The sequence below is a fragment of the Leuciscus leuciscus genome, assembly GCF_965113295.1.
Source record: "Leuciscus leuciscus genome assembly, chromosome: 7".
Lineage (NCBI taxonomy): Eukaryota > Metazoa > Chordata > Actinopteri > Cypriniformes > Leuciscidae > Leuciscus > Leuciscus leuciscus.
The window spans coordinates 20,121,003-20,135,347 of record NC_138731.1 but is presented as its reverse complement, the minus strand read 5'-3'; the positions used below and the strand labels follow the sequence as shown (position 1 = coordinate 20,135,347).

The 14,345-nt window shown below is 36.6% G+C and overlaps 1 protein-coding gene across 1 annotated transcript in view; it reads left to right on the top strand.

Annotated features, from left to right (window-relative positions):
• mgat4a (alpha-1,3-mannosyl-glycoprotein 4-beta-N-acetylglucosaminyltransferase A) overlaps positions 1–14,345 on the top strand; it is a 57,439-nt gene that overhangs the window by 18,159 nt on the left and 24,935 nt on the right. Inside the window, exons 3-4 of the mRNA XM_082175825.1 lie at positions 2,702–2,869; positions 4,994–5,134. Of these exons, the coding sequence (XP_082031951.1) occupies positions 2,702–2,869; positions 4,994–5,134 (309 nt within the window). The remainder of the gene's footprint in view (positions 1–2,701; positions 2,870–4,993; positions 5,135–14,345) is intronic.

Below are 14,345 nucleotides of genomic sequence, written 5' to 3'. Positions count from 1 at the left end.
AAACGTTCGATCATTTTTTTTTTTCGTCGGAAGAAACCAGAGGTTGGTTGTATGTACAAAGGCACTCGCTCTCTGGTAACCTAGCAACGTAGGGGGTGACACGCTAACAGCCGGTCATGTATGGTTGCGCCATATCGTTGTCTCGTGTTCGATTCTTCAGTAACAGAACCGACGTGGAAAATGAGCGCCGCAGCGATTGTTGATAAAACAGGAAAGACCAGCTCACCAGTATGGCAGTTTTGGGGATTTTATAAGTCTGACCGTTGTCAGACCAGTGTCGTCTGCAAATTATGCAAGACCGTCGTTGGTTTCTCTGTTTATATTTAACACTTTGCACTATTTTATTACACTTTATTAAACATTTCTTATGTATTCTTTAATTTTGCACCTTAATGTTAAGAGATAATTGTAAAGTGTTCATTGTGATTTTAGACTTATGTTTACATTTTAATTATTTGAGCGTTTTCCATGGTTGTGTTGACATTTCTGCCTTTATAACTGAGGGGATTATAATCAGAGGAGGATTATAATCAGTTTAAAATAAAAAAATGTCTAAATGTAATATATTTGTCTCCTGGTCCTTATTTGAAATAGGTCATAAAAAATATCAATAATTATCGATATCGACCGATGTGAAACACTTATATCGTGATACAGTTTTCAGCCATATCGCCCAGCCCTACTATTTAGTATACAAATTGTCATTTAGTATACACTGTCATTTGGCTTTTTTATAGAAAATGTAATTTAATTCAGTTGTAATTATAATTCACAATTATAAGTCGCAGCAAGAGTCAGATTTCTTATAATGTGAGGAGAGTGAGGAGAGATGACTGACTGTGGAGGATTTGGTGCACAACAGATTCTGAGCGTCATTGACAAATATCTAATCTTGTGAAATGTTCGGTCAGTAACACCCGCTACCTAAACACAGCTTACGCGTGATAGAAATTTCGAAAAGCGAGCGCCACATTCAAAAGCGATTTCAATACCCCTGTGTAGAAAGCGGCTCCCTGATGGCTTTAAATTATAGGCCTATACACAGAGTAAGTGTGATTGTGAACTCAAAAGCAAAGCTAGCGCACATTCAAAAGCAATTCTTCTCCGCCCTCCTCCCGGTGTTATCTGTAATACCGGTGTTGTTGCAAGTTTATATACCGGTGTGAGAATTTCCTCACTGTGACAACCTTATTATAAACCCTGTCCTACTGAAGCTGAAGGGGAAACTAAAATGCTGAGATTCTGGATCCTCGCAAAAACCCCTCGGTTGTAAGATGAAGAGCTTGCTGGGAATGTAGAAGCTTGGGATAAAAGCGAGATCAAGAGGAAACCTGTGAAAGACTTGCAGAGGTCAAACAAACAGTCATTCTTCCAGCTGTCATAGCAGAAGTTCAAAGCAATCAGGCTCCCGTCTGAATGAAGAGAGTCTGACATTTCTAAAACATAATCGATGTTCTTGCGGAAATTGGACATGAACATCCTCACAAAAACTGAACCATGAGTTTTCCGACCCTTAGAAGAAAATCAAAGTTGATTTGACCGTTTGTTTCAGTCAGATACAAACCACACGCTGTGTGTAGAGCCAAAACATTGAGCTTCCTGAAGCTCTGAGACCGTTTCAGATGCATTAAATGCAAGGTCTTGTTTCAGGGTGAGGCCTGAGTCATTGCATGTTGAGTCTGCAAATAAAGCAGGCGGTGTTACTCAAGGCTAATCTGCTGTAACAGAGGGCACTTCCCACTGGCTCTGCCTCAGACCTCAAGCTGTCTCTCTCTCTCTTCTCTCGCTCTTCTTCAAGATGAGCAGCAGTAAGATAGCCTTCCTGGAAACCCATGTTTCACAGAAACTGATGGAATCAGGAAAGGTCTGTTTCCTGAAAATAATGCTTTTGCTGGCTTTAGATGTTGGACAGTTCTTAACGTTTCTGAGGTTATTTTTTTTTATTCAGCCCAAACTTGAGACAATCCCATGTTGATGTTTGTTGATCTGTTTTTTTTTTTGTTGCAACCAACTGTTACACACACTATTATATATTGTTGTGCTACATCCAAACATTTTGAATAGTAAGCCTTTTCTTGGCTATATGAAAGTGTAAATAATGTGCAGCACAATAAGGCTGGAATAGGGTTGGCATTAGTTTTTTTGTTTGTTTGTGTGTTGTCTCTCTCTCGCTCTCATTCTCATATGTGTTCATTTATGTAAATGTAAGTTGTTTACATATTCTCCAATGATTCAGCTTACCCACTCACTGTTTGATGTGACAGTTCACCCTTAATGTTGGGCATGGGCACATTTTCAATTATACCTTTTAAGTTATCACATTTGTTTTTGTGTGAATTATTTTAAGTAATTAAGAGCATTAATCATACCTCTCTTATATTTCCTTGCTTGGAGCAGTGTTATTTTAGTATTATTTATACTATTATCTTGTATTTTATATTTGCAGTTTTCATTTTAGTTATGTTTTAATAGTGTTATATGTTGTATTATTATTTTTAACATTTCTATTTAACTATTTAAATTCAGTTTTCTTCAGTATTTTTAATCTTATTTCTATTATTTATTTCAAAAATGTAAAATAACACTGGCCCTAGAGAACAATATAACTCAATAAAAAAGGGGCACAACTTACCCCACTTTCCCGTGTGAGGACTTGAGCACTGCTTCAGTCTGGCCTCACGTTATCCTTCTCTCTCTGCAGAAAAGCTGGTAGCCTATCAGAGGGAGTTTCATGCCCTGAGGGAGCGTCTGCGCGTGGCAGAGCACCGAACCCTTCAGCGCTCCTCTGAGCTCAACGCCATCCTCGAGCAGTTCAGACGTGCCATCGCAGAGACCAACGGCAGCAAAGATGCTCTCGCCAACTTCTCAGGTTACTGCATGCTAACAAGTACACAAAAGAGTTGTGTGTGTGTGTGTGTGTGTGTCATTATCAACTTACTATTATTATCTGTCATGCCGTAAACTGGCATGTGTATCGCATAAATTAGTGGGAACAAATATATGCTTTGTATAGCTGCTTCCTTCAAGGAATTCATTTATCTCCACATTATTATAGAATTCCAAAGTGCTCATCCACTTTTTCAGTGTCCTTGGTTCTGGAAGTATTTTTCCTATTCATTTTTCCTATTGATATTTATAAAAAGTCTTCGTTAAAGACTTATAAGCCAGGAACCAAAGCAACCCAGCTATGAGGTGAATTATGACATTGAACATTGAAGCAAAAAGTAGTATTTGAAAGTCGGAAAATTAATGAGGGAAAGAACTACAAGCCTGTGTGGCTTTGCAAACAATATAACCTAATGAAAACAATGGAGAAATATGAAACTATCCATTTAAAGATGTTGGTTGTGTATATAGAAACACATTTTTTTGTTTATTGCTTATAAACACAAAATAAGTAGTTTGAGAGTGTAGAGCAGTGGTTCCCAAACTCTTTGAAAGCATGGCACCGCTTTGTAGTGTTTTTTTCTCTTTCTTTTTTTTTCACGGCTCCCCAACCCAATTAAACTAAACGTACATGTTTACATGCATATAGAAAAAAAAAATCTAGTTGAGCGCAACAATTGAAGCATAAACAGCAGCATGAATTTATCATAACAGATGGCCTAACACCATGTCCTATCCAGCTGCGACGGCGACACTCGAAGATTCTATTTTAGAAACGGTTTCTATTTCTGCGACGTCGCGGCTGGAACAACAACAGAAAGTATGATAATCTCAGGTACTGTTTATATGCTTTATTTAATGTTAAAAGCATCTGTGTGAGTTTGAATATCATTTTGTGTGTATTTTATAGCCTTACTGAAAGCAACAGTTCGCCTCAGATCTTCAAAATAAATAAGTGAACAAGATCGTTCAAACTATCAACTCATTGTTAACGGACAAGTGTATTTTATGACAATGATTGTTTCAGTAAGTGATTTGAACCAAATCATTGGGACAAAACACATTTAAAGATTGATACTCAACTTAACTGATACCTAACACTTTTTTCTTTAGTTTCTCATTTGCTTTGTTCAAACCTGACCTTATAACTTAAAAAATGAAACTAAAATATCTGTGCATGGAACTGTGTTGCGGGCATTGGTAGATTGAGGATAGTGCAACTCCTCGCTCCATCTTTGCCCTATCCTGTCAATCTCTGAATGAAATATAAAATTGAGCGCGCACCAGTTCAAAGGGTGGAGCTGAACGGATTGGGGGATTTAAACTTTAAATATGAATAAAATATATCAATGTTTTTTCGCTTATGTATTTTCGTTTGGACATGCTCATATGTTGGTGTTTTGATATATTTTTTAAATATATGTTGTAAAAAGTTATTATATGGTACTATAGTTATTTTAGGCTGTTTAAATTGGAAAAAAGCTGAGATTCTGCGGCACCCCTAGCCCGTTGTTGGCACCCACTTTGGGAATTACTGGTGTAGAGGACTGTCTTTAAATGTTTAAAAGTTTACGTTCAAAATCAATTCCCATATGAAGAAAATGAATGGGATATTTACTTCCAGAACCTGATGGTTGCACTCACAGAGCATCTTGTAAGCTCATTATTTTGACTAATTCAGCAACCAATACTACTAGAGTGCTGTAATTACAACTCAGTTTTGCACATTTTTGCCCATAGTCAGCACATAAAATATGTGCAGGAGAATTACAGCCACATCTCTCAAATGCCTTAGATGATATAAAATGTTAACAACAGCAGAAACACACACCCCAAGCCAAACTTTAATTTAGGGCAAATACTTGTTGATTATGTTTCCAAGGAACATTCTTATACTTGATAATTCAGTTGTGTCCTGAGTGTGGTTTGCTTTCCCTATTTGGATTATGTATTTAAACCACTCTTACCTGCTGCTTAGTACTGAGGATCAATAAGTGAGTGTTTTGATGAATTTTAGGGTATTGAATTTTACTTTTTACTTGGGATTAGAACATTCACATAGTTTATGCATCCTTTAATAATGTTGAAATACTCTGGTTTCTTACAGATGAGACGCAGAAGTTGTTAAAGGATTTGGCTCACAAGAAGCCCCTCCAGGTGCCAAATATCTATCACCATCTGCCTCACTTGCTCAACAATGAAGGCAGTCTGCACCCCGCCGTACAGGTGGGCCAGGGACGTACCGGAGGTGAGCGAAACAACTTACTTCATCAGCTTTTCAAGTAGTCTGATAAACCAACTGAAATAGCACTTTCTCTAAAGAGAGTTTCTTTAGTGTGTAATGTTGCTGTTTGAGCATGAAAAAGGTCTGCCAAGTTACAAAGAACAAAGTCACTCCAAAGAATGTTATTCGCTATATCAGTAAGCACTGTTTCTGAACTCACTGAAACGCCTCGATTGTAGTCTTTAGTTTCCTTCCGGGAACTTCCGGGATTCCTCCTTAAAATAATTCCCTCGCAAGACATATGTAACAAAAAGGGGGCAAGGCCTAGTTGAGTTGCATTAGTAGTGTGTTGAAACTTGGAAGTTATGGTAAGGGTTGTGACATTTCAGAAACACGCTTGAAGCAGTTGACCAATCACAACACACTGGTCCAGCCGACCAATCAGAGCACATTGTGCTTTTCGGAAGGAGGGCCTTCATAAGCCTCACTGACTTCTCACTGATTCTCAATATTATAGTAATGTAATATCAACTGACTCCCTGTTTAGTTCATATCAAAATTAATCGATATCAAATCAAATCGAATTGAATTGGAATCGAATTGAAACGCAAGCTTGCGAATCGAATCAGGAAATTTGTGACAATATCCAGCCCTAGTGTTTTGAACATTCAAGCATGAAAACCTATTCTAGTAGATCCCAAAAAAACTTCAAGTATAAATATTTAAATAAGCACTCAAGTTTTTTTTAATATGATTAAACCATCAATTAATGACTTAAATGTGCTACTTTTCACTGTGGTTTAAGCCGGACTCAGACTACAGAAGTAGTCATTGTCATTTTTAAAAAAAAAAAATTTTTTTTTAAAATTTTATTATACAATACATAAGGTAAACACAGAACACAACAACAGAACACAAAAACAACAATAAAACAGCAGTAATAATAACAGTAATAATAAAATAAAAAAAAACAGCAACGACAAATAATAATAGTAATATTTAGAAGTATTAAATAGTATTTAAATAGTAATAGCATGTATAATAATAATGATAATAATAATAGAAGTAGTCATTGTCATTTACCCCGTCCCGACATTTTGCGTACAGAGCACCGGTCGGTTCCGATGTTCGGCCCATATTATCTGGTAATGGGAGGCGTTTACAGATCAAATCTTAAACCTCCCGATCTGCTCGCTGACACATCAGGGCCTGACATGTTTGATATTTAGGATTTTAAATTGTCACGATTACGACTATGATTACGCCAGTACTTCCACACAGTGGCGGCTGGTGCTAAAAAAATTTGGGGGGGGCGCAACAAACTGAATTATTAATCCAGGACTGAATGTAGGCTAATTGTTAACAATTTAACAGTGATCATTAGCCTAAAGTTTAGCTAATACTTCAGCCTGGTAGGGTTGGGAAATAGCCAATTGCCAAATAAATCTGCATTTTTGGGCTAAATGGCGATGTATGGTATAATCTGAGTATTTAATTATTATTTTTCTATTTAAAAAAAACAACAAAAAAACTGTATTTAATTTTTTTATATATATTTAATATCCTGATCAATATTGTCCTACAAACAATGTTCATATTGAAGGTTATAAAAACAAACATAGTGTAACCTTGCTGTCTATCTGCAGTCTATCCAAAAAAGGGGTCAAATCACATTACATTCTAACATTGCAACATTACAATCTAAAAACAAAATAATGCTTTTTAAAGAAGTAGTTAAATTTACTAAACTTAAAATAAAAACAAAGCTAATATCATAAAAATACACATGGTTTGAAATTCTCTAGCACATTTATGTTCACCAACAACAACAAATATTCAACAACAAATATTTTAGCTAAATATATTTATAATTTAGTGCTAATGTATATTTTAGTCAGAATAATTGAGCTTCTATTCTGTTGCGCTCCGTCTGTTCGGCGCGCATGCACGTGGCGGCGCTCGTTCACGGAAGTTTAGCTTGCAGAAAGCTCGCCCACTCATGACAGCAAACTGGAAATATTGACTTTCTAACATTTACAGATGGAGAATATGTCCGTGAAATGTAAGTTATGCACTGAGGAAATTATTGGATGTCACTTCAGCTTATGGCAAAATATTATTAGAGGTATATTTGTTTCCACCAATCGCTGCACAAGTGAAGTTTACGTATGATGACGAAAGCACGTTAGTGCGAGCCCTCCCGGAACCCATAGAGAACGCATTGCAGTGCCTGCAGTTCGAAAAAAAAAATCTTTGAATGTAAGTCTATGGGAACACTCTGGGCGATTTTCGGCCATAGTGAAATCGCCCAAAAAGAGGCGGTACTCCACAGAACGTGACTTGCCGCTGATTGGACTATATCCAGAGGCAGAACAACAGTGAGTGACTGCTAGCGTAACTCTGTGGTTGAATGAGATTGTGATTGAAAAAGTCCCTTTCACACTTTGGTGGTGCGTCACCCGATCGCCCTAATGAAGAAACCGCCGCTGCTTCCACAATAGCCAGTGAGAGGCAAGACTACAAGGCGACGGAAGTGACGGAACATTTGAAATGGCGACCACGAAACAATAAGCAGCTGAAACGGGTCCAGTGGACAACGTAGATGGAGGAACGGTTGGTCGAAATGACTGCCTTTATGATGTCTCCTCATATAATGTCTACAGCAAGTTGCCATGACACAGACAGTATCCATTTTGTTTAGATCCGCTTCCCCGTGAGATCATGTGAGGTGCTAAATCTGACATGATAATCTTGAGAATATCTTGTAGTGTTTGATGCACCACGATTTTCAAATCTTGCAGTGTGTCCAGGTTTGAGATTTGAACGAAGAAAATCTGTGAAGTGTGCGTGATGCCATCAGAATTCATAAGCGGTTAAGATTTAAAGGTGACATTATGCCCCTTTTCACAAGATGTATTATAAATCTATGGTGTCCCCAGAATGTGTCTGTGAAATTTCAGCTCAAAATACCCCCCAGATCATTTATTATAGCTTGTCAAAGTTGACCCTTTTTGGGTGTGAGCAAAATCACACTGTTTTTGTGTGTCCCTTAAAATGCAAATGAGCTGCTTTTGAGTTGAGGTCTTTATAAGACAGCTGTGACATTTTTGGTCAAATAGTGTTCTGTGCTCGTCTGTGCAGCCATTGACGGGACAGTTTGCATGCTTTGCTCAAACTTTTGCCATCGCGTTAGAACTGGTTACACTGTTGTAAACCAAATGGCGGCGCTGTGGTTGGAAACGTGCAGATTAAGGGGCGGTAATATTATAATAAGATCCCCTTTCTACGTCAGAAGGGGAGCGAAATCTGATCGGCTTATTTTTTGACATGCTTGCAGAGAAAGGCTTACCAAAACAAAGTTACTGGGTTGTCACTTTTCACGTTTTCTGGGTTGGTAGATGCAAGTCAGATTTTCATGATATGTCACCTTCAAAAACTCCTGTAGTCTGAGCCCGGCTTTAGCCAAGTTCACTAGACGAATGCTAATCACTGTAATGGCCTTGTTAAGAGCTGTCATGTGAGATTTGTTTTTCACCCTCCATTTCTCACGTTTTCAGCCAAGCAGCGGGGTGTTGTGGTGTGCCGTGTCCTTGCTTGTCGTATTGTGTTACACGCCTGTTATCTACGGGCTGTCAGAGGCCCGGTCAGTGTGTCAGAGCTGAAGCTGCAGCCAGCGGCCCTGAATGGAGGCCCGGAGACCTTTTGTCCCTCCTTCACACACCCACAGCAGGCCTATCAGATTCTCATTTGAGGAATCAAGCCCTCCTGGGTTCAGCGAGGGTTATGGAGAGGACAGTTGTTGTATGGGAAGAAAGAGGACATGAACGAAAAAGAAGTAATGGTGGAAGCTGCAAGAATGGGAATGGGACTTACGAAACTTGATTTTGAATCAGTGGTTTAAAGCAAACTGGTTTTGCTTTAGAACCCAGATTTTACATCAGACACAAAGCAAGAACCCAACACACTTCCAGAATTGTTCATAATTCAAAAGTAAGAAAAACATTTGTTACACTGAATCTACAATTTGAGTATTAGATGACCGCAATCTGATGAAGGTTAAAGTTTACAGTGTAAAGTTTACAGCTTTCTTTAAAAACACTAATCTAATAGTATTGTTACATGTAAATTGAATATTTGTCTTTCATACAGTACCTGTCAAAAGTTTGGAAACAAAAAAATAAAAAAAAATAATAGTTTTTGCAAATAAGTCTAACCAAGGCTGCATTTAATTAATAAAAAATACAGTAAAAACAGGAATATGAACATATGTATGTATGTATGTGTGTGTGTGTATATATATATATATATATATAATGTATATATATGTGTAAGATTTTTTTATGTTTTTAAAAGAAGTATCTTCTGCTCACCAAGGCTGCATTTATTTGATAAAAAAACAATAAAAAAAAACAGTAATATTGTGAAATATTATGACAATTTAAAATTTTGTTTGATTGTTAAAAACTGTTTTCTATTTTAATATATTTTAAACTGTAATTTATTCCTGTCATCAAAGCTGAATTTTCAGCATCATTACTCCAGTCTTCAGTGTCACATGATCCTTCAGAAATCATTCTAATATGATGATTTGATGCTCAAGAAACATTCTTTATTATTATCAATGTTGAAAACAGTTGTGTACAAATTTGTTTCAAAATTCTTTGATGAATAGAAAGTTCAAAAGAACAGCATTTATTTAAAATATAATATTTTCTAACATTATAAATGTCTTTACTGTAACTTTTGATCAGTTTAACTCATCCTTGATGAATAAAAGTATTGATTTATTTTATTTCTTTCCCCCCAAAATAAAATAAAATAATTCTTACTGACCCCGAACTTTTGAACGGTAGTGTTTAATGTTACAAAAGCTTTAGATTTCAGATAAATGCTGTTCTTTTGAACTTTCTATTCATCATAGCATCATGAAATAAAAATGTAAATAACTGTTTTCAACATTGATAATAATCATAAATGTTTCTTGAGCATCAAATCATCATATTAGAATGATTTCTGAAGGATCATGTGACACTGAAGACTGGAGTAATGATTCTGAAAATTCAGCTTTGATCACAGGAATAAATTACACTTTACTGTATATTCACATAGAAAACAGCTGTTTTAAATTGGAATAATATTTCACAATATTACTGTTTTTGTTTGTATTTTTAATAAAATAAATGCAGCCTTGGTGAGCTGAAGATACTTCTTTTAAAAACATAAAAAAATCTTACTGACCCCAAACTTTTGAATGGTAATATATATATATATATATATATATATATAATATAATATAAATAACTGTTTTCTATTTGAATATATTTTCAAATTTGATTCATCAGTCTTCAGGGCCACATATTTTGGGGTTATTTAATTTAATTTTATCAATCAATAAATTCCTCTTGAAACAAACTTTGTTGTATTATTTTAATTTAATACTGTGAAGCTGCTTTGATACAATCTGTATTGTGAAAAGTGCTATACAAATATACTTGACTTGACTTGACTTGACATGATCCTTCACAAATCATTCTAATATGATGATTTTCTGTATGGGTAACATTTCTTCTTATTATTATCAATGTTGAAAACAGTTTGTGCTGCTTAATTTTTGGTGGAAATGGTGATACTTTTGTCTAGACTGGGTAAACCCAGCCTGATCTGCCGGTGATTTGATTTCGCCCTGCAGCTCAGGCTGGAAACCTGTACATTTATCTCTGCTGCTTCCTTTACAAATTTGCAGGAACCAATCACAAACTGGCTTATCCACCTGGTGCGCTATTGGTGGATTTTAATCCAATCCAATTCCAGAGTCGTTACGGCTCTGTCCAATTCCTTTTAGCCTCTCGACGATGCTCAATGGCTTCTTTTTAGCACGTTGATATTAATAATGATAAATGTTTCTTCAGCAGCAAATCAACATATTAATATGATTTCTGAAGGATCATGTGACACTGGAGTAATGATGCTGAAAATGTAGCTTTGCATCACAGCAATAAATTACATTAAGTATATTCAAATGAGAAAACAATTATTTTAAATTGTAATAATATTTCATAATATTAGTTTTTACTGTATTTTTGATTAAATAAATGCAGCATTGGTGAGCATAATATACTTCTTTCATAAAAGTTGATTGTTAATCATTAACATTGACTTTGAAACTGAACAGGTAAACTGGCAACATTCTAAATGCACAATTTATTTTCCTGCTCAACACATGAACAAACACAGGACTAAATATAAAAATATGAAATCATTTTCTCCTCCCTTTGAGTTGTCAAGCCTATTTGTTTTTCTTCTGTGTGCGCACTGCGCACACATGTGTTTAGTTGCATTTTGCATCACGTTCTACAACAGTACCAGTGCAGACGTGCAACGATGTGCAGCACATTTCTGGGTCCCACCCAGTTGAGAACTACTGGATCACTTAAGAACTACCGGATTAAATTATCACAAATTAACCAAATACACAAGATTGGATCGCTTGAATATTAATGTGCATATTGTGGGTTCCATGTCCCCCTTAATGTCTATAGTGGTTGCTTGATTGGCTGGAATTTTTTTTACTGGCGTAGTGACCAATCCACTGATCTGGCTAGTCGATACCATAAGCCTGGAGCTGTCGTGCTCTTTTGTGGTGAGCTTTATTTTGTTCTTGTTTGTATGACACATTGTACCACACTATACTGTATCAGGCGGTATGTGGGTTAACGACAGATGAGTTAAGTCAACGTCTAGATGGCTTTATTACAAGCGACATCCTATGCTGGGACAGACTGCAGTGAATGACAACAATGACGTTAGAGAATGTCAAAAAAAACCTTGTGTGACTGACCTCTGTCACACGAGGAGGGTGTTTTTCTGAGCGTATAAAAAGAGTGAGAACTTGTTGTTTTTGGACCAGTGAAGCCCACCCATGCTTTATGCCCGCCTCCTCCAAACCCACAGATGGACCTCCCCTACTGGCTAACAGTAATCTCAGCCGCCTCTTCCACGCTGTCTGTGTGGCAAGACTGGCTCTGGCTCGTGCCCATGCCAGCGGTCCCTCTCTTCTCAATGAGATTGTGGCTTAGGAGAGGATAATTTTAGAGCTGTAAATGGGGACATCTTCTTCTGTCCAGACCCTAGAGACTGTGCACCATATTTCTCACACTCATCGCCACCCCCTTATCGATGTAGACCTAGGGGTTTGCAAACAGTTGAAAAGTCAAGGGCCCATGTAGGAGATCTATACAAATATTTATGACATTTGTATGAACATTAATGAATGGTCTAATAAGCACTGAGTCGATGACAAAGATGAAGAAAAGGAAATAAAATTTATGGTGTAACCAAGTAATGTCATATTTCTTTTAGTGCTATCAAATTGATTAATCACTATTAATTGTATCCAACAGTTTTTGTGTATTTAATATATGTGTGTATAAATAATGTATATATGTGTATGTATATATGTGTGTGTGTGTGTGTATGTGTGTGTGTGTATATATATATATATATATATATATATATATATATATATATACAGTATACACATACTGTATATTAACAAACTTTTTTCCATAAAAAAAGTTTTTTTTTTTTGCACTAATGTATTTACATCTTGAATATGTGCACAATTTTTTAATTATGAATTATTAAAAATAACAAATGTTTTTGGAGGGTTGCACCACATGACATTTTACAACTTATTACAACTGACCGTGTCTCCTTATAAAAAGGTCAAATTGTAAGAGACTTCCTGACCTTGACACATTTTTTTGTTTGTTACACCACATGTTTTTTTTGGTCACACCGCATGACTTTAATTTGACTGACACACTTTTTCAAATAAGCAATAAAGCTGTTATATTAATGTTGTTTAGCTAAGTTAGCTAAGTGGTAGCTAAGTGTCTGATTGGAGGGTCTCTGAACCTGCAAAGTTTGAAAACTCTTGATATACACAATGATAAATAGCGGTCTGACAAGTTTGAGAGGATTGTTTGAGAGACGCTCCCATTAGAAAATGAAAATGCTCAACAATACAGGGTTTCATTGAAATCCCCTACTGTCTCAAACACTAGTTTTCTCCTCAGTAAGGCACTGTAACATCCCTAGAGACCGTCTGGATATAATTTGCCATAAATGTTTGTCTCAAAGAGAAGCATAAAGACTTCACACCGCTGCTGAAGAGAGAAGAAAGAGCATTCTTGGAGAATGGTGCAGCTCAGCATCTCTTTATGTAACCGAGTGCCTGAAGGCCAAACGCTACTTTTGTGAAAGAGAAGATGTGGCGTAGGAGAGGATGACTTGTGTTGAATGCACATTAACTTAAAACATGCTTCTTTTTTCCCCTACAAAATCCTCCTTTCATTTTTTTTTTCTTTCTTAGTGTCTCAGGTGCTTTACCTCTGTCTGATAAGCTTCCTCTCCCTCATGTGCGCTTTCTTTTTGTCTCTCTTTCATCCTCAACCTACTTTACTCTTTCACCACGTGGTGTTCTCTCTCAAAACACTCTTTTCTGCCTTCCAGTGGGAAGCAGTGCAAAACGGGGACATATTTTACTGTCTTCTGTTTGGTGCTGATGAAGTGTGACAGAGCTTCTGTCAGTCTGTCACTCAAATCTGCTTACACACGCACGCACGCGCACACACACACACACACACACACACACACACACACACACACACACACACACACACACACACACACACACACACACACACACACACACACACACACACACACACACACACACACACACACACACACACACACACACACACACACACACACACACACACACACACACACACACACACACACACACACACACACCAGCTCAATACAGCACTCGAATGAAAAGTGCCCATCTGTTGCTGACATTTTGTCTCTGCTTAATTTTTTTTAATTCAAAGACCAGGTTTACTGTTTAAAAAAATTCCAGATCTATTAATTTTTGTAGTTTGTAATCTAAGAAAATATGTTAAAAAAAAACCCTTTTTTAAAAATGTTTTGTTTAAATTAATGTTTTATAAAAAATAAAAAGATATATTTTTTTATGGAATGTACACAGAGAACCACACATGACATGGGGTGGGAAAAAATATATTATCGTGGCCACAAATTAAGAATTTATTCCCTCGCTTAAGTTAAACCATGGCCATGATTTAACAAAAATGTGGGCATAAGGCATGGGAACGAAATCTGACCTCGACGGACTGAACAAAAGAAATGAACCTGTAGAACATTT